The 19,961-nt window shown below is 46.1% G+C and overlaps 1 protein-coding gene across 1 annotated transcript in view; it reads left to right on the top strand.

Moving 5' to 3' along the window:
* PSTPIP2 (proline-serine-threonine phosphatase interacting protein 2) overlaps positions 1-19,961 on the top strand; it is a 64,620-nt gene that overhangs the window by 26,636 nt on the left and 18,023 nt on the right. Inside the window, exons 2-6 of the mRNA XM_027575963.1 lie at positions 6,599-6,699; positions 10,530-10,607; positions 13,604-13,638; positions 14,203-14,309; positions 19,618-19,680. Coding sequence (XP_027431764.1) covers positions 6,599-6,699; positions 10,530-10,607; positions 13,604-13,638; positions 14,203-14,309; positions 19,618-19,680 — 384 coding nt within the window. The remainder of the gene's footprint in view (positions 1-6,598; positions 6,700-10,529; positions 10,608-13,603; positions 13,639-14,202; positions 14,310-19,617; positions 19,681-19,961) is intronic.

Genomic DNA, 19,961 nt, shown 5'->3' with positions numbered 1-19,961 from the left:
GTTTTAGGAACACATGGCTGAAAACAGCAGTTTCCATATCTCATGCTGAGGTCTCTCTGACACATTTCCCCCTGCTTCCTCTGATGATGACATACTTATTTTTGAATAGCTCATAGGCTATATAGGAAAAAGTTCACACAGGTCCAAATACATACGCTTTTTTGTTCATGTCGCCTGGTCTTGAGAAATCTGAACGTGGCTCCCTTCATTCCTTTAGTCTATGAAGCACTTGACAAACTCAAAGCACAGTATCTCATTCGATCCTTACAATAATCCCCATTTACAGCCATGTAAAATCACACGAAGGGAGACTGAGCTCTTAGCTCAAGGTCACACAGCTGGCGCAGTAACTCTGGACTCAAACCCAAGTATGGCATGAAAGCCTGGGTGTGCCCATGTAGAATTGCTGGGTGGGGGCGGGGTGCCTGGCTGGCTCAGCCGGCAGAGCCCCTGACTCTCGATCTGGGGCTTGTAAATTGGAGCCCCACCTTGGGTGTAGAGATTACTTAAAAATAAAATCTTTAGAATTGCTAGGAAGTGGACTGACAGAAAGTTAGCTATGGTCCTCGTCCTCCAGGAAGAGAAGCTGTGTAGTCTAGTGGTTTACGAATATAGACTTTGATCCTCAGTTTCTTGTCCTATAAATGAAGATAACAATGATACCTGTGTCATAGGATTGTTGTAAGGATTAAACAGGACATTCCATGCGTAATAGTTGGTATGCTCTTTGGAATAGAGCAAGCATTCAATGAATATTGGACCTAATTTTTAATATTAATTAACAATAATTAATCCATATTTGCTGATAAGGTGAGTTTGAACCATTTGGTTTTACCTCTTTGGGTAAAGGAGATAGGAAAGAAAGTAGGAAAGCAAGGTCCAGGTTGAGAGCACAGGGAGCTAACGGGAATGCCTCCTTGGTCTGTATCCCACGCCTACTGTCGCGGTCTAACTCTTAATGAATGACAGAGATTTGGATAATATTGTTGGTTAAGGGTTAACATTTTTCATTGCGGTTGGAGGCAGTGGTCAGGAGACCTTCACTTCCTAGCGCCTTATTTTCTCCAGCTGTAAAACATGGAAGTAGCTCCCGCCTCGCTGTGTTTCTGGACCTTGCGGTGGACCCGTAATACAAAGTGCGCCCGGCGCATGAGTCACACACCAGGTGGCCGACAAACGCAGCCTTTGTACAGAACTCCAAGTCAGCGGCCCTCCTTCTGGTGGGGCCCTCCAGAAGGCATCAACGCTGATTTGCATTTTTTACTCAAAGAGGTTTCATAATGAAATGCAAACCATGGAGTCGCTCTCTGCCCTCTTCATGCCCGTTCCCAGCAGGGGTTCTCCTGCGTCCCGCGTCTGTCGTGCGCGTGCGTCCTGCTTTCCTCGGTGTTCAGCGCCTCTGCGCCGGAACCCTGATTGTTTTGTTTTCTTTTCTTTTTTTAAAGATTTTATTTATTTATTCGAGAGAGAGAATGTGAGAGAGAGAGAGAGCACATGAGAGGGGGGAGGGTCAAAGGGAGAAGCAGACTCCCTGCCGAGCAGGGAGCCCGATGCGGGTCTTGATCCCGGGACCCCAAGATCATGATCCGAGCCGAACGCAGTCGCTTAACCAACTGAGCCACCCAGGCGCCCCCTGATTGTTTTCTTGTTTGTCATCATTTCTGTGGCAGCTGTTCTCAAACGGCATGAAGTCACTTGCGAGGAGTGTAAACAATGGAGATTCCCCACTCTCAGAACCAGGGGGTCTGGGTGGGACCTGGGGGTCTGCCTGGGTGATTCCTCCGTGTAGAGAAACTGTGTGTAGCAGACACCGTGACAGATAGGGTGGCCGTGAGATGCAGCACAGAACCAGAGGTGGGGACACTCTGGCGCAGCGCCTGTAACTCGGATGGCAGCTTTGGAAGCTGCAGGTACTCTCTGCTTCCCCTCTGCCTTCATCCTTCTGTCCAGAGGCCCCATGGGGGAAAAGGAGCCAGGAAACAAGTTTTGAGAGGCCCCTGCAGCAGGGGGCTCAGCGCGGGGCAGGAAGGAGACGTGTATGTGCCTGGACTGAGTGAGTGGAATCAGACCTGACTGTTAGATTTGGGGTGGGGAGCTGGTGGGCAGTGGGGTTTTCCTCCACCAGGCAGCCCGCAGAGACGTCCTCCTTCTGTGAACCCACAGCCCCACCTGGCCTGGGCTGCTTGCTACCATGCTCAGGAGACTGCTAGTACTCTTCTTTGGTTCACATGTCTGCTGATGTGGCGCACACGTGCTCACTGCTGGATCTGACAAGTTTTTTGTCTTAAAAAAAAACTGAAATGCCTTTGTGGTTAAAGTACTAACCCATTGATTGAACCTGAATGCTGTTTACCTCTTTGTAATTTGAGCATCATGAAACCTTACGTTCTTGGTCTTGGGGAGGTTTGTTGGGTGCTTGGATCCGCTCTCCCTTCTTTTTCATGTCCCTGCCCCACCCAGGACTCCAAGGCCGGGTCCACTTCTAAGGCTTAGCTTCCTCTTTTCCTTCTGCTGACTGCCTCCTGCCCATTCTCCCTCTGCATCCTAATCCATTTTTTTTTTTTGGCCTTTTAATTTTATTGAGGCGTAATTTACATAAGCTAAAATGCCTAGGTCAGTGAGTTTTGAAAACTGCATACACCTGTACAGCCCACACCTCTCTATGGGATGGTCTTGATAGGAATGCGGGTCACATGGGTGTATGCTTTTCCATCATTCCAGGAAATTCCCTGAGGGGCCCTTCCCACTCCAGCCTCAGTTTCTCGCTCAGGCAATCACTGTTATCTATTTTCCCGTAGAAATAAGTCCTAGGACTGCCTGCCTGTCCTAGAATCTCATGTCAGTGATATTACGCAGCAAATACTTTTTTGTGTCTGGCATCTTTCACTGGTGTAAGGTTTTTGAGATCCATCCTTGTGGTTTCATGGGTCAGGAGTTCTGTCTTTTTATTGCTGAGTAGTATCCCATTGTATGAATATACCACACATTGTTTGCCATTCATCAGTTGTTAGACATTTGGGTTGTTTCCAGTTTTGGGTTATTGTGTCTGACACTCCCATGACGATCTCGTGCAAGTCTTTTTGTGGACATATGTTTTCATTTTGCTTGGGTAAATGCTGAGGGGTGGAACTTTGGGTCCTGGGGTATATATATATATTTATCTTTTCGAGAGATCGCCATTTTCCACAATGTACCATTTTTATACTCCCATCAGCAATGCGTGAGAGTTCTCGCAGCTCAGCATTCCTGCTTACCTTCAATGTTGACTTTTTAATTTTAGCTGCTCTAGTGGGCATGGGCATGAAGTAGATATTACTGTGACTTTAATTTGAATTTCCCGGGGAAGGTAAGCAATTTTTTTCATGAACATTTTCTGTTGGTCCATTTCTGTGTCATTGTGTTCCACTACTTTTATTTCCTTCCTTCTACTTACTACAGATTTCATTCATTCTTTTTTCCTAGTTCCATTAAGTGAAGGCTTAGATCATTGATTTTAAAACTTTTTTTTCTCATATAAGCATTTAGAGCTCTAAGTTTCCCTTTAAGCACTATTTTGCTGCATCTCACAAATGTTGATATACCACTTTCTTCACTATCAGTTGGTTTGAAATATCTTCTGATTTTTCGTGTGAATCCCAGTCATTCTAAAAGACTCAGTTTAAGTCTTATTTCTCTCTTTGCTGATGACCCAAGCCTAATCTTTCTTCTCTACCTCATTCATTACATATTTTCTCTTTATAGTCTTGTATATTGTTTTAATCTCTAATTTTCCTTGTGCATGCACGTTTATTTTATGTAATTGTCTTTTACTGACTCCCTAAATGAACAATAGGCTCCTTGGTTGCAAGAACTCTAATGAGGACTTTGTAACCTTGTTAGTATCTTGTCTGTAGTTGGCATGTAATTAACAGACATTTCTCAAGCACCATTAATGTGGAAGCTGCTGTGGGTGATAAAAGTTGGGTGTAATCCAGAAATCTTTAAGAAGTTAACTGATTTTTAAAAAGATGTTAACTAAAGACATAAAATAATATAGAATAAGAGCTAAATAGAGGAATGGGCATTAAACACCCTGGGTAGTCAGAAGAGGAAGAGAAGACCGTAGAGGGATTACTTGAGGAAGACTCCAGAGAGGAAATGGGATTTGAACTGGCTCTGAAGCAGAGGTGAGACTTAGGTGAAGAGGAGGAAATGGCATTCCCACTGGGGGCCGGGGGGTGGGGGGGGGAGCATGTGTAAAAGTCCTGGGGTAGATACATAACCTGTCCATTTGGAGGTCAGGGAAGAGACCAGTGTGGGAAAAGCCGGGGGAGAGAAGTCAGGGATACTGTGTAGAGGGCTCTGTTTACCAAGCTGGGGATATTGGGGTTATGGGGTTATCAGTTCTGATGGCAAAGTTGTGCTGCCATCTTGATGCTCATGCAGTCTTCCATCCTACTTGGCCCTCCAAATCCTTGGGGATTTCCTTTCTTGGTCACCTCTGTACCCCAGTCTCTGCTCTGAAGCAGCAGTTCTGGTTAAGGCTGACAGCCAGGAGTCCTAATGATCTGGTTTATTTCCACGAAACCCTGGTCTATCTCCAATCCTTCCTGCCCAGCCCAAAGAGTGTCTGCACCTTTCATTAAGAAAAAGGAAAGTACCTTAACATAACGATTAAAAAATTAAAAAAAAAAAAACAAGAAAAAGGGAAGTACCTTTTTCAAATGAATATCATAAGACAGAGAACCCAAGTGCTTTTCTCTAGGAAGGGCAGAGCACCTCTGTCTACAAACCAGCATTGACTGTGGACCTGTGTATCCACTCATTCACTCATTCACTCCAGAGTCTGTTTTCATCCTTCTCCTTGGATGCATCTGGCTGGAACACAAGAGGCATTTTCATCCTACAGAATTTTACTGCAGAGCTTTGGTGTGCATCGTATGAAGCTAGATGGTTTGGTTGTGTGTGTGTGTGCAGGAGTGGTCCCAGACTGGGAAGAAGCTGCAGGAACTTGTGAAGGGTTGGGACAGCAAGGTTCCTCATGTGGTGGATACCGAACAGCAAATTCACAAGCGGGGCGCTCTGAGAGCCCAGGGGAGGGGGCATTGGGGCTACTCAGAGGAGGCTTCCAGAAAACTTGGGGGTTGAGGGACTGGATTTGGATTCAGGAGGGCATAATGTAAACATTGTCTTAGAGTTGCCGCTGAGCGCTGCATTGCAGGTGACCGTAAGAAGCCTACCTGGCTGAGACAGAAGTGTGTATGGAGGGGTGGGGAGAGGAGTGAAGTTTTGATGGAGGCTATTTCCTTAGGCTCCCCGAGGCCTAAATCTATGCTGAAACAACAGCCAGAATTCATAGAATTAAAGGCATTTTTTAACTTCGATTTAATTATATGTGTAAAATTGACTATTCTGATAATAACCCATCTTTAAAAATGCAGTGTGAGTTATGGCCAGTTAGGTTTCTGAATGCCATGTTAAATCAACCTCAAGCCTTGGTCCTACTGGATCTCCCTGGGACCCTGTCTGCTAGGCCAGGCTGTGTAAGTGGCAGCAAATAGAAGAGAGAAATTCTGCTTCTCTGGTGCCCGTGGCTAAGTAGAGAGGTGTCTTCAGGAGTCCCCCAGTCACCACCAAGGGCAGAGTGCCCCCCCCCCCGCCCCGTTCCCCTCAGCGGACTGGGGGCTGGGAAGGGGTGGTCACCTGGGCTGGGCTGGGGGTGGGTGAGTTCAGAGCTCCCCAGGGCATACCCCAGGGCAGCCTAACTGACCTCCCTAAGGGACTGGAGTCTGAATCTGGCAACCTATTGTATGCATTTGGATGTAGAAGCCAGGGAAATAGCCTCATTAGGGGACACTTTAGGGGATATTCTTTAGCCCCTGACTGGTTGGTTTAAGGGGCTGAGGGATGTTGATTTTAAAAATATACTGTCTCTGGGGATACTGCTTTGGGGACTTAGGTAGCTTCCTCCAACCTCAGAGCGCACAGTAGAATAAAATAGTATAGATTGCTAATTTAAAATGAAAAAAAAACACATTCCTATCTCCCTCCCCCACCCCCCGCAAATTGGAGCCAGCCAGTGACCATGTGATGGGTTGTGCTGGTTCCCCTTCATGTTTCCCGGTGGCAAGCGGGCCCCCTCTCCGCCCCTGGGGCCTGGCTCCTGGCTCAGAGCTGCTTGCCCTTTGTAGGGATACCCTCAACCCTCCCCCCGCAGACCAGGCTTATTGGTGTGGGAAGAGGCATCTGTGTCAAGCTCTGTGACAAGTTTAAGGACAAAGGGAAAACTGTGTAGCCCTGGTTCTGGTTCTGGGTGGGGGCCCAGGGAGGGACAGAACCCAGCCAGCTCCCTCACCCATGTGCTCTCTCTGTCCCATCACTTCCTGTTTTGTGGCCCTTTGGTTTCATAACTTCGACAATTCTCCCATAGCTGCATACACACTTAACTTCTAGTTTGTTCTCTTTGGTCACATATGCCTTGGAGGTGAAGTGCTTCAGAAACTTTCCACTGCCGGCTTCCCCCCTGTGCTCCCCCGCTGTGCTCGGCCCTGTGCACTCAGCAGGCCTGGGGCTGCCGTCTCCCCTGTCCCCGCTCTGACACAATGTCGTTTCTCACCAGAACTCAGACATCCTCAGCACCGCGGGCTACGACTGTATCATCCAGCACCTGAACAACGGCCGCAAGAACTGCAAAGAGTTTGAAGACTTTTTGAAAGAGAGGTACCAGCTGTTCTTCCTTGAAGACGGAGGGGGAGACAAAGCACTCCCACTCAAAGGGACCATTTACTGCTTTCTGTTTGTCTTCAGGGGTTCACAGGCCCTCTGCTCTAGGTTATGGGATGATACCCAAGAAGTAAATGATATTTCTGTCCTGAAGTTCTTTTTTTTTTTTAAAGATTTTATTTATTTATTCATGAGAGACAGAGGGGGAGAGAGAGAGAGAGAGAGAAGCAGAGGGAGAAGCAGGCTCCCAAGGAGCAGGGAGCCCGATGCGGGACTCGATCCCAGGACTCTGGGATCATGACCTGAGCCGAAGGCAGACGCTTAACCATCTGAGCCACCCAGGCGCCCCTGTCCTGAAGTTCTTAAAAATCATTGTGACAGATGAGATTTATTAATGAAACAGCAAACAAAATATCATAAAATCCGAAGTGAGGTGATACGCATAGCACTAAAAACGTCATGGGAGAGGGAGATTGTGAAAGACCAGTCAATAAAGAGGGGCAGATAGGACCTTTGAGGGGCCCTTGGAGGGTGGTGTGGATTTGATAGATGGAGGAGTAGCTAGGTGTCTGTGGGAGGACAGCAAGCTTGCAGGCGGAGAGGAGCATGACTTACCTGATTCAGAGACCGGGGTGGGGTGGGGTGGGGTGGCCGTGGCCACAGAGCAGTGAGAAAGAGGGGGGCGGGTCACAGTCTTCCAGAGGGCAGGGGGTGTTCAGGGCGGTCCATGCCAGTTTAGAGGATTTTTCCTTAACTTTTCTTTTTTTAATGGATAGGATTTTTTTTTTTTAATTCCATACTTAATGGGGGTAAGTTAGTTTTGTGGAAAATCTTATCCCACCGGAATACTCAATTTCCCAGTGATTCCAGATAAAGGAACACTTTAGAGGGATCTTTGGCCAAAGATCAGGGTTGTTGCCAGGACCCAAACTAATGAACAGATTCTATTTGTAACACAGTGAGTAAGAGGTTTATAACTTGGAGATCCAGACATCAACATGTTTTTCCATCAGGTGTTTTTATTTTCTTCTCGAGAGAACATTGGGTAACATCACAGGTCTATGGTTGTCCGCCCTGGATGATGAGGCCTCTCTCCCTAAACTCTTTGAAAGTCCCCAGGGAACTGGAGCCCTGACACACGGTGCATACCAGGAGGGGTGGGTGGGGAGGGGGGTGTCCACTCTCAGGCTCCAGGGAGCTGGTCACTGCACCTCCTTCTCTGAGGGACCAGCCTCCCTTTTCTACCCAAGCTGGTTGGCAGGGGTGACACCAAGTTACACCTTTCCTTTCTCCTAATGGGCACCGGAGGTGGGCTTCCCCCTTTCTTCAGCGGAGCTCTGACAAGGTAGCCGGCAAACAGGCATTTCACGAATGCAAGATACACAGATTGCAGAACATCCCTCGCTTTTTGTGTTCCTCCTCCAGGTAGGGCTTTTATACATTTTCTCCTGGGAGTGAACTAGCCTTGCCATACATCCATGAGGAGCCATTGGCTACTGACTGAAGCTTCTGCTGCCCAGGCAGGACCATCCAAGAGACCCCTGACACAATGGGGATGGGGATGGAAATCAGTGGTGTCCACATTTTTTTTTAAATGTAACCCTCAGTAAGAAATAAAATAAAAAATAAAAAATACAGTTTTTTAAAGAAAAAGGAAATAAAAAAAGATTTACACTGCCACCCAGTACACACATGCATAAAACGAAAGTTTAACAAACATCACTGCCCTATTATTTTATTCAATTTTATTTGTTTTTTTGTTTGTTTGTTTTGTTGTTTTTTTTTTAAAGAGAGTGAGAAAGCGCACAAGTTGGGGGAGCCAAGAGAAAGAGAGAGAATCTTTTTTTTTTTTAAAGATTTCATTTCTTTATTTGAGAGAGAGAGCACACACATGAGAGAGAGAGAGAGAAAGAGAGAGTGGCAGCGCACAAGCAGGGGCAGTGGGAGAGGGAGAAGCAGGCTTCCCGCGGAGCAGGGAGCCCGATGCGGGGCTCGATCCCAGGACCCTGAGATCATGACCTGAGCTGGAACCAAGAGTCAGTGCTTAACCAACTGAGCCAACCAGGCACCCCGGAAGAGTAACTTTTCAAATGAAGTTGGATAATTAACTTACCATGGGAACCTAGAAAGTGACAGCTCCAGAGGTGTCACACACACACACACACACACACACACACACGGACCCTGTGTTTATGACTCATCAGCGCTGGGCAGAAGGGCAGGTGACCTTCTAGGAGGATGTGCTTGTTCCTTGTGCAAAGCTGTTCTTTCCCCCCCTTTTCTTTCTGTTTCATACATTCGTGCTCAGTACCCCCACTCTCTCTATTCCAGCCAGAGTTTATTAGTATGCTTTGGATGTCTCTGCCTCTATATCTTTACTCCATTATTTCCCACCCGAATGTCTTCCCTTCTCCTTGATGCCTAAGTGAATTCTCCCCATCCTTCAAAGTCCAGGTCATATTCCTGCCCCCTCCCCCTCCTCCCCTTCACCTTCTCCTCCTCCCTGGCCCCTCCTCTCCCCCTCTCCTCCCTCCTGCTTCCTAAAAGCTTCTACAGAACATCCCAGTTTGAGGTCTTCCACTGGTTAACAATGAAATGAACCTATTTTTTTATTTATTTGACAGAGAGAGAGAGAGAGAGCACAAGTAGGTAGAGCGGTCAGCAGAGGGAAAGGGAGAAGCAGGCTCTCACTGAGCAGGGAGCCCTACACAGGGCTCGATCCCAGGACCCTGGGATCATGACCCGAGCCGAAGGCAGCCGCTTAACCAACTGAGCCACACAGGTGCCCCTGAAATGAACCTATTTTGTCCCTGGTACTCAAGCCCATGGACTCTCTCACCCCTAGAACCCCAGATGGGGCCAGCTTATATACCAAGCTCCTGATATGAGCAGGAAACGAGGAATATAAAAATGAGGATCATCATCCTGCAGCCAGTAGCTAGAGGCAATTAAGTGAGATTATATTAATAGCTGCCAGCTATTGAAGGCTTGCCAGATACACGTATAAGCTACCATATATTTTGCATACATTATCTTGTTCGTTGTCCTAATAACCCTGTGTGGTCAGTTTTATTATCCTTATTTTACAGTTGAAGAAACTGAGGCTCAGAGAGGTTATGTAACTTGTCCAAGGTCAGACAGCTAAGAAAGGATAGATCTGGTTTCAAACCTAGGAAAATCAGGTTCCGGAACCCACTGCAGTGTACCTGCTGCAGTACCTGGGACGCTGTACCTGATGGGAGAATGGGGGTATTTGGCACGTTAGACAGACCATACTACACCAAGTAACAATCTGTTGTTCTTGTGAGACCTGCCAACTGCAGAGTTTATATTCTATCCCTCTCGTTGCTACGGTTTAGCTGCATCTTTCAATTGACTGTGAAAGAGGAACTCTATAGGGTGGGTAAAAGGATATTCCTCGAGAACACGGGAGGAGGGGTGGGCCTTAGGAGTGCAGCATTTGGTGGAAGTATCTCTTACTCCACTTAAGTGTATGTATATAAATAGAAATAAAAATTAATTTTTGGTATATAAATCCTTGGGTCATAGTTTTGAATAGTTAGTCTGTAATGCCCTAGCCTGTGCTGGTCAGGGGGCCATGTCTGGTTTTGCCCGTGATGTCCAGGCTGGTGACTTAGAGGTGAAGACCACTGGTCTTCTCACCGTTCTTCCTGTTGGGTAGAGGGAGTTCTGCATTTTAGAGAATGGTGTTATATCTGAACTTCTCCCGTCAGAGATGCAGTTTTGCCCTCGAGGGGAGTGCCATGTGTTTTAACTAAGAATCAGCACCAAGAAGGACTCAGAGCTCTCTCTTCTGTTTCCCTTAGGGCATCAATTGAAGAGAAATATGGCAAAGACCTTCTCAACCTCTCCAGGAAGAAGCCATGTGGACAGTCGGAGATCAAGTAGGTGCCACGCTTCGTTCCGGGTTCCTGGTCGACCAGTACTGCCAGGAGCCCCCATTGCTTCAGCAGACAGAGCTGGCCAGTGGGGTGATGTATACTGGGTGAAAACAGTTTATAATTGTTTTTCCCCCCTTATTTCCAGTTATGGAAAATACAGAAAAATAGAAAGAAGGCTCCAATGAACTATGAAGCCACAACCCATTAGTAAAACTTTCTAGATTTTCTTTGAAGTCTTTTTCTATGTATACTTTTTCATCGGGAGGATTATACTATATGTAATTTTATACTAGACATTTAATAGAGGGGCTTAGGCACATGCACACATGCACGCACGCTGTTTGTGACAACTCTGAGAGATTGTCTTTGCACCATTTTATAGTTCTCACCAGTGATGTGAGGTTTCTGTACAATTAGTTATTCTTCTGTCACTCACTGAATAAAGATATGGCTTTAGGAACATACTCTCTCTCATCTACAGGGCTGGTGGCTTCATGGGTGGTCATACAGGCTCCTGTATTGATATTTATTGAGCTCTCTGATATTTAGCAGAATGAGTCTTATCCAAAGTGATATATATATTTTAAAGATTTATTTATTTATTTGAGAGAGAGAGAGAGAGTGAGAGTGTAAGCATGGTGGGGGAGGGGTAGAGAGAGAAGGAACGAGAGAATCTCAGGCAGACTCCCTGCTGAGTGTGGAGCCTGGTACGTGGCTTGATCCCAGGACCCTAAGATCAGGGTCTGAGCCAAAACCAGGAGTCAGACACTTAACTAACTGAGCCACCCAGGCGCCCTGATCCAAAGTGATATTTATTATATTCTTAGACCTTTGACCTATAACTTAGTAGATTCATAGAGAGCTTCTAGCATCCTTCTCTGTGTTCTGTGACAAAAGCCAGTCAGTGTTCCTTCTTAGAGTGTACCTCAGAGTGAAAGATGCAACAGGAAATGATTTGTAGCAACAGTGTCTCCAAGGTCGATATGAAAGGTCATTTGGGGGGGCGCCCGGGTGGCTCAGTCGGTTAGGCGTCTGCCTTTGGCTCAGGTCATGATCCCAGGGTCCTGGGATGGAGTCCTGAGTCAGGCTCCCTGCTCAGCAGGGGGCCTGCTTCTCCCTCTCCCTCTGCCTGCCGCTCTGCCTACTTGTGCTCTCTCTCTAGCTCTCTGTCAAAAAAATAAATAAAATCTTAAAAAAAAAAAAAGAAAGGTCATTTGGGTGACTTCTGTTTCTGTCACCTCTAGGATGATCTTTAGGAAGGGGGCCCTCGATAAGAGTGCAAGACTTGCTTCTCTGTGGACTAGTTAGAATTTTTCATCTCCTGGACCACATTGAGAGACTCAGGTCTCTAATGGGCCACGTTAGGGTTTAAGGCCAAAACGCTTATTTAAAAGGGTGGTAGAGTATTTTGTCTTCCCACAGTGAAGAGCACTAGGGAGAAGAGGAGATGGACATTGCTACGCCACCACCCCCAAGGTTCTGATTCTCTCTCTGGATTGTCATCGTGTCCTGAACAAGGGAAATAGCAATTAAGTGATGATGGGAGACAAGAAAGCTAATGACAAATGAAAGAGAGATTTGGACTGCCCTTTTAGTGGCCCTTCAGCCGGTTGCTTAGGGTTGGGAAAAATTTTAGACCCTGTACAATTTGTGGGTGAGGCTGGATTTCAAGTCCACAGCTGCCCATGGAGAAAGACTTCCGGTTGTACCTGCTGCTGTAGCCCTCTGCCTTTCTCACAAATTCCAGTAGTAAGTCTGTGCTCCAGTGATGCTCATTTGTCCTTCTGGACCACTGGCGTACTTGTTTGATAGGGATACTTTCTAGTACATTTGTTCCTCGAAAAATTGTATCATAAGATGGGTAAGGTGAATGGAAAATGTGCAGTTACGTTTTTCTGCTTGATATCTTTGTAATAATTGGAAATGTTTGTGTGAGAAAAGGCACGGAGAAAGAAGAATCCTTTCTTTTGGGATAAATGAACAGAGCAGGAAAAGTGAGAGCTAGAAGAAGTGGCCAGCTGGAAAAGACGAGGGTTTTTACTTCGCAAAATAGCAAAACTTGCCACACACATGTATACATATAGGAAATGATCCATGATCTTATGCTGTTGTGGCTGGGGGACCATGAATTCACAGAATTCCCTTCCTCCTTGAGTGGCCGGAGTGAGCCCAGTGAGATCTGCTTCTATGAAGGCAGCCTGAGCAAGAGCATTCCCAGGGCCAAGTGACCCCGGAAGGAGGTTTACTTAAAGAAGTGTAGGATGGGAAGAACTCAAACCATAGGCAAGGGGGTCTCCAAGGAGGGAGGAGCCATGGGCCATAAGAAGATGGGGGAGATCAAGAGAAGGTGTGAAAAGTGAGTCAGGGTCTTTCTCCACTGAAACCATTAGGTAATAAATGTGTGTTATTTTAGGCTGCTAAATTTGTGGTAATTTGTTATTCAGCAATAGAACACTGATGCAGTGTGTTTAATGTCTGTCTCCCCCATTAGAGTATGAGGTCTGGGACCGTGTCTGTCTTGTACCATTGAATCATTAACATCTGCCACAATACCTGGCTCATAGTTTATGTTCAATGAGCACAAATGATTGATGAGTGAATGAAACAGGGGGCGATCAGGAGCCAGAGTTTGAACCCTTCCTTTATTGGCTTGTATCCATATTTCTCATTATCATATCTTAACGAAGGACTGGTATTCTTATGAGAAAGGGACCGTAACTCCTGTAATACCACTGGGGGAAATGAAGCATAAGGAATTTTGGCATCTTGCTCTACCTGGGTGGACAGTGGAGAATGTATAATGCTTGTGCCTGCGATTGAGAGAGTAAGAAAGAGGAAAGTGAACGGCAAAAGTCTTGATCCTTTGTGGTCTTCCCAACCTCACGGGCAAAGTTGAGCTGACAGGCCATGAGATGCGGGCAGAGAGAAGCATGCCGTGGCATTATAAGATTGAACAGCCAGTTTCCAGAACTGAAACTATACATGTGCTTGTTTTTTAGCACCCTGAAGCGGGCCCTGGAAGTCTTCAAGCAGCGTAAGTGATTCTTTAAACCACGTTTGCCGGCCCCAGCAGGTGCTGGGTCTGTCTGTCACCAGCGGTGGGTTTTAATGTGAACAGCAATCTCATATTCAGTGAGAAAAAAATTAGAGCAGCTCCCAAGGTGAAAAGGAACTCAGCAGAGTTGAAATGAGGAGGAGAACCCATCCTGCACACCCTCTCATCATGATGTGCATTTGACTACTTAGAGCTGTGGTTCTCACACTTGAAATCCAGGGCAAGACCCTGGCACTCTGGTCTTCAAAGGGTCCGGTCCAGTTCTAGGCTGTTTTTCAGTTCAGCCCTGGGTACTCACTAGGTGAGTGACAGCCAATGGTAAGAGGCTAAGCTAAAGGTTTGCTAGCTTTGGCCTCGGTGGCCAGGGCAATGCTGGGCACATGCAAGGACTCAATAAATGTTGGTAACCGAGTGAAATGGGTTAATTTTACCATTAGCTCCAGGATTTTGTGAATACGTTATGTGTGGTTTTGTATATTTGAATTCAGACATATGTAGATCTTGCTTATTGTTTTGTCTTGTTTTTTTAAATTCTTCTTACAGAGGTAGACAGTGTGGCCCAATGTCACATTCAGCTTGCCCAGACTCTAAGAGAAGAGGCCAGGAAGATGGAAGAATTCAGGGAAAAGCAAAAGCTACAACGGAAAAAGGTAGGATTTGTGTATGTGTGAAGACATCGGTTTTCCTATGGCACAGAACTCAGGCTTGTTTGTTCATCAAACTCCTTGGCTCATTCCTGCCTTCATGCAGCCATGCTCTTCTTTTAACCAACCTATGAGATTATTTATTGGGAAACCACATGGAGACCCAATCTAGATGGTTATGTCTCTGTACCCATTTGCACCCAGTCAGTTCTCTTTGAATTCTTGCAGGATTTGGGGGTCTAGCCTGCCTTCCTCTTCTTTTCATATCTGCTGCCACTATTCAGACTGTGCCTGGCGAGGGGGAGCCCTCTGTCTTCAGTAGAGTCCAAAGGCGTTTAACCTAGAGGGCTCCCAGATCACACTCCTCCTCCTGGACAAAGCAGTAAGGGAAGGGTAAGATGTGGGAAAGACTCACATTCTCCCAGAGACCATGGAGTCCAAACACCCTGTCTTACAAATAGGGAAACCGAGGCCCTGGGAAATCCAGGTCCTTTTTGTCTTCAAAGCACGTGTACATAAGCTCTTTCTCATTGATGGGATTTACTCTTGTCTGACTACAGGGAAGGAGATGGGAGTAAGCAAGAGTTAATAAAACTGCCAAACATTTGAGAAGTTATAAAGATCAAGAAAAGAAGTCCAGATTTATGGTAGTAAACTGTTCCTTAGACTAGACCAGCCACTATTCTGACTCTCTTCTGTTTTGCTCCCAAATGACTTATATATCCAGGTTGGTCTGGCAGCCAAGTAGGGCCCTTCTACAATTTATTTTTTATATCTGGTCTATAAAGTTGGAACCTTAGCTTCTTTTTTTTTTTTCATTTTTTTATTGTTATGTTAATCGCCATACATTACATCCTTAGTTTTGGATGCAGTGTTCCATGATTCATTGTTTGTGCATAACACCCAGTGCTCCACGCAGAACGTGCCCTCTTTAATACCCATCACCAGGCTAACCCCTCCCCCCACCCCCCTCCCCTCTAGAACCCTCAGTTTGTTTTTCAGAGTCCATCGTCTCTCATGGGAACCTCAGCTTCTTATGGGGGGACGAGCTCTTTCCTATTTGGCATCCAAAGATTTCCAGCCAGATCTCCCCAGACAGCTCTGCATGGACTTTTTGGAGATCCATCCTCATCGGGGCTCCTGACCGTCTGGAGGTCATTGTCTATAGTGGGTGTGTCCAGTAAAATGTCCAGCGGTTAAGGCTGATTCTATCTGTACATCAATCTCAGCAACTTTGCCTATGGTTCTAAGTCAGAGTCTAATTCCAGCTTCTTTGGGGACCACTTGGCATTCGGAGCGGGTGCAGCATCTTAAAAGCCTGACTGCCTTCATCTGTTGTCATTTCCCGAGCTCCTCTTAGAGCTGTGCCCCTTGTGAGGAAGAAAGGGTGGACATTAACATGTAAGGAACGCCATATTGAGTGGTTTCATACACACTCACACTTCAGGTATCAGGTTTGGGAGGTGCCTCTGGCCTCAAATACTTTCCAGAGCAGAAAGAATTTGCATCTTATACCCACCCATTGGATAGTCACACTGTTTTTTGCTGACATTGCCAGCCCTGCCCACCTACCTAGAGGAATAACCATTTTTTTTCTTCAGCTAAGACAGCAGAAGAGATGATTTATTGTACACGTGTTACATCCAGCCACAGATGAAAACAGAATTAGTCCCGAAAGTCACAGGTCCAGGGCAAAGGACCAAAAGGGACTGTTTTGGTATGAACAAGGCGGGTCTCTTCAAAGGTGGTCGTCGCGATCAGATGGCGATGGTCTAGAGCCCTTGAATCAAGCTCTAGAAAGTAGGCATGCAGTCCAACAATTGGTACCAGCATCCCTGGCCTCTGGCTTGCCTTATTTCTGCTCCTGTGGCTCCATGGGTGCACAAGCTAGCGGTTTACTTGGACCTCTGCCTCATCTTTCTTCTTTTACGCTTCAGCCTGCGCATTCGCTTCTTCCTCCACTTGGCTCTCATGGCGCAGAGGTTTCCAAGAAGATGGCGCTAAGGCCGAGAGAGCCGGAATAACCATTTTTCAGAGGCAAAATGCCTTAGACGATCAGAGTCTATGCATAAATGATTTCCAGGAAGAGGAGCAGAGGGTCATTTCATCATGTTTCCAAGTGCCTTTGGGAGCTTTGGTCATTTCAGGGAGAGTTCTGTTAATTTTGCAAGGCTTCTGAAACTTCCCCTCCTAACCAACTTACAAAGACCAGATTCTCGTAGCTCGAAGAATGTGTTCCGAATTCTGTTGAATAATAGAGGAGCCAGGGTTCGATCCACTGCTGTCATCCCGGTTCCCTATATCCTGTGTGCTCTCTGCAGCAGGAGAATGCCTTCTGAGCTTTCTTGGAGAAGCCCAAAGTTTATTAATAAATTTGCAGTTACTTGTGTCATGGTGAACTCTGGGTTGTGCCACTTCTGTTTTTAGGTATATATATATATTTTTTAAATCAAACTTTGGGAGAAAATGTGTCAGTGTTAACTTCCCATTTTCACTGGCCCAACCCTGCATGCGTTGGTCTTCCACTTTTTGGAAATTAAGCCATTTCCATTTATCAAGGAAAGCCATCAGTTGGTTTCTTCTAGTAACTTGGGGAAGGGGAGGTGCGGGTAGAATGGCTGATCAGAAGTTAATGGTGTACTCTCTTAGACAACTAGATTTCTGCGGGTGGTGAACAATACAGACATGGTCATCCTTCCCTCAGCGAGCGTAGAGCATGGCCAGAGACTGAGGTGACATAGTCATCATGATAAAGCATGATGAGCCTTAACGGGTAGGGAAGGTGAAGATGCCACCTGAACAAGCAGTGGGGACACCTGACGTCATCAGTGAGGCTGGGGAGGCCTCCTGGGGGAAGACCTTGAAGCTTGTCCCTTGAAGGGACAGCACATGGTCAGGGGCTCTCCTCTGGTGCCCACATTCTGTTCTACGCTCTCAGCTAAGATTGGGATGATCATGGCAGAATGTTGCTCTGCCTGTGTAGTGAGCAATCTCCGAAGAAAGGAACCTCCTGGGTTATACAGAGTGACAGCTTTCTTGAATACAGTCTGAATGTGGACAGACGGACACACAGACCACTGAGCAGCTATTTCAGTATTTTACCACAGGGTCATTGGGGTCATTTATATATCTCTTCTTTCTTTCCCCTGCCCTCTTGCTTTTCCCCACCTTAGAGCAGAGGTGATGGTTTTTGCACTACTTTGTTTTATCAATAATACAACAATTCTATTTCCGTTGGGTTTGGCCTTAGAAGACTTGCCATGACTAGGTCACTCTGTAAGTGAACACAGACATGAGGAGACTTTAATCAAAACCAATCACTCTGTAAGTGAATACAGACATGAGGAGGCTTTAATCAAAGAGCTGGACTTGGTGTCACTAAATGGCCTTGAGCAATATCACCTCTTGGGCCCCGGGGATCGCACCTGTCAGGTGAGAGCCAGACTGCCTCTCTAGGGTTCTGTCCGCATACAAATGCCGGGCATCCTCGAAGGCAGAGAGGAAGAGGAAGGGGAAAAGTCTGGCTAATTAATAGGACTTTGTAGCCACCTGAGAGGTGCTTGACGCAGGTGTTATGTGCGAGTGGGACATAAGGACGCCTGGCTGGGGCCATAACCTATAAAATAGCAGCAGCTGCCAAACTGGAAGAATGGCAATGTGTATATTCGGACTGGAAAGGACCATGGAATAGACCAACATTGCTAACTGATCTGTTCCAGGGAGCCTGGGAAAATCAGAAACCATTAACAAATAAATGCAGCTCCTCCTCCTGGCAGAGGTATATAGGCCCTCATGTGAATGACACAGCTTCCTGTCTGTGATGGCAAGGACCTTCCCATGAGTCTTTGCATGTGGGGCTCATATCTGTTCTCTGTGCCTTCAGCGTCTTCACTATCAGCAGATGCATGGCCCCCTCTTGATCCCTTGATTTCTGCTAGGCTAGTGGATGACTGCTCTGTTCTCTGAAGGCTCCTTGCCACCCCTCCCACCCCTGGGGAATTTCATGTATTACACAAACGTATATTTGAAGTGAGACCATGCCAACTAGTCCATCCAGATATCTTGACAATCCATCCAACCATGTTTGTGTTGGTAACAGACAAAAATTTATTTTTCCAGAAGAAAGAGAAACCACACTTGAATATCATCTTCAATATTATTATTTTGCATTGTATCATTTTGCACCAGAGCAATGCCATATCTCATTTTGAATGATTGCATCTCTTGGTCTTTTATACACCCATTATGTTTTATAGAGCTATCATAAGGGATAATGGGAGGTTAGGGTAATGGTTAGGAATAAGGGCACAGGAGTCAGGCTGTGCCCAAATCCCAATTCCACTACTTGCTTGGCTAAATAAATCCACCTCGGTTTACTGTCAAGAAAATGGAGATAAGAGTACTCACAGTTGTTGTGATGCATGAAAACTGCTTAGCACATAAGAATACCTGATAAATGGGCACTACTATTATGTCTGAGACATACATTTTTATTATTTGCTCCATTATTTGAGTACTTAAAGTGTTAACATCACCACCACAACAAAGAAATTGCTTCCACCTGAACTCAACAGAGTACTTTACCTTTCTGGGATTAGATGGGGTAAAGAGAACATCTTATAGCTGTCCCACAAACACTTCTCTTCATACTGCCTGGGCTCCTTGCTGATTAAGGGTGTGCCATTGAAGGATGCTGACATAGGTTTATAGAATAAAGACCCCTTTTATTTATTTTTATTTTATTTTATTTATTTATTTGACAGAGGGAGAGAGAGACACACACACACAGCGAGAGAGGGAACACAAGCAGATAGAGAGGGAGAGGCACAGGGAGAAGCAGGCTTTCCGCTGAGCAGGGAGCCCGATGCGGGGCTCGATCCCAGGACCCTGGGATCATGACCTGAGCCCAAGGCAGACGCCAAACGACTGAGCCACCCAGCCGCCCCTAGAATAAAGACCCCTTTTAAAATATGAATGGTGCCTTAGCAACAGTTTTAAAATCCTTTTTGAAACCCAAGTTCCTTGATTCCAGATTTACTGCAGAGACAGCTCCAAGGATCAATGATTCTCCATGGTGGCTGCCCAAGTTCAAAGGCGGGCTTCACCATTAACCAGCCATAAGACCTGGGGCAGGTTGTTCAGCCTCCGTGCTGCAGGTTCCTCATTTGTGCAATGGGGCTAATAAATAGCACATCTACCTTCTGGGTGTGTGAGGACTAAGTGAGGTAGTCCACATTGAATATTTAGTCCTCAAGGTAAACTGACATTAATAGTAATTTGTTTTTTATTAATAGTGCTTGTCCTCTCTTCACAGACAGAGCTTTTAATGGATGCTGCCCATAAACAAAAGAGCTTACAATTCAAGAAAACCATGGATGTGAGTCTCACTTTATTTTTTATTTATGTACTTATTTTTAAAAGATTTTATTTATTTATTTGAAAGAGAGAGAGTGTGCACAAGTGAGGGGAGGGGGGGCAGAGGGAGAGGGAGCAGCAGACTCCCTGCTGAGCACGGAGCCCAAGGACGCAGGGCTTGATCCCAGAACCCTGAGATCATGACCTGAGCCAAAACCAAGAGTCGGATGCCTAACTGACTGGACCACCCAGGCACCCCTGAGTCTCCCTTTATTGCCTTCTTTTTGTCATGGGAACCTTTTC

Source organism: Zalophus californianus, chromosome 14 (assembly GCF_009762305.2).
Source record: "Zalophus californianus isolate mZalCal1 chromosome 14, mZalCal1.pri.v2, whole genome shotgun sequence".
Classification (NCBI taxonomy): domain Eukaryota; kingdom Metazoa; phylum Chordata; class Mammalia; order Carnivora; family Otariidae; genus Zalophus; species Zalophus californianus.
Note: the sequence above shows the minus strand (reverse complement) of the source record. Positions and strands in the feature narration are given on the sequence as shown.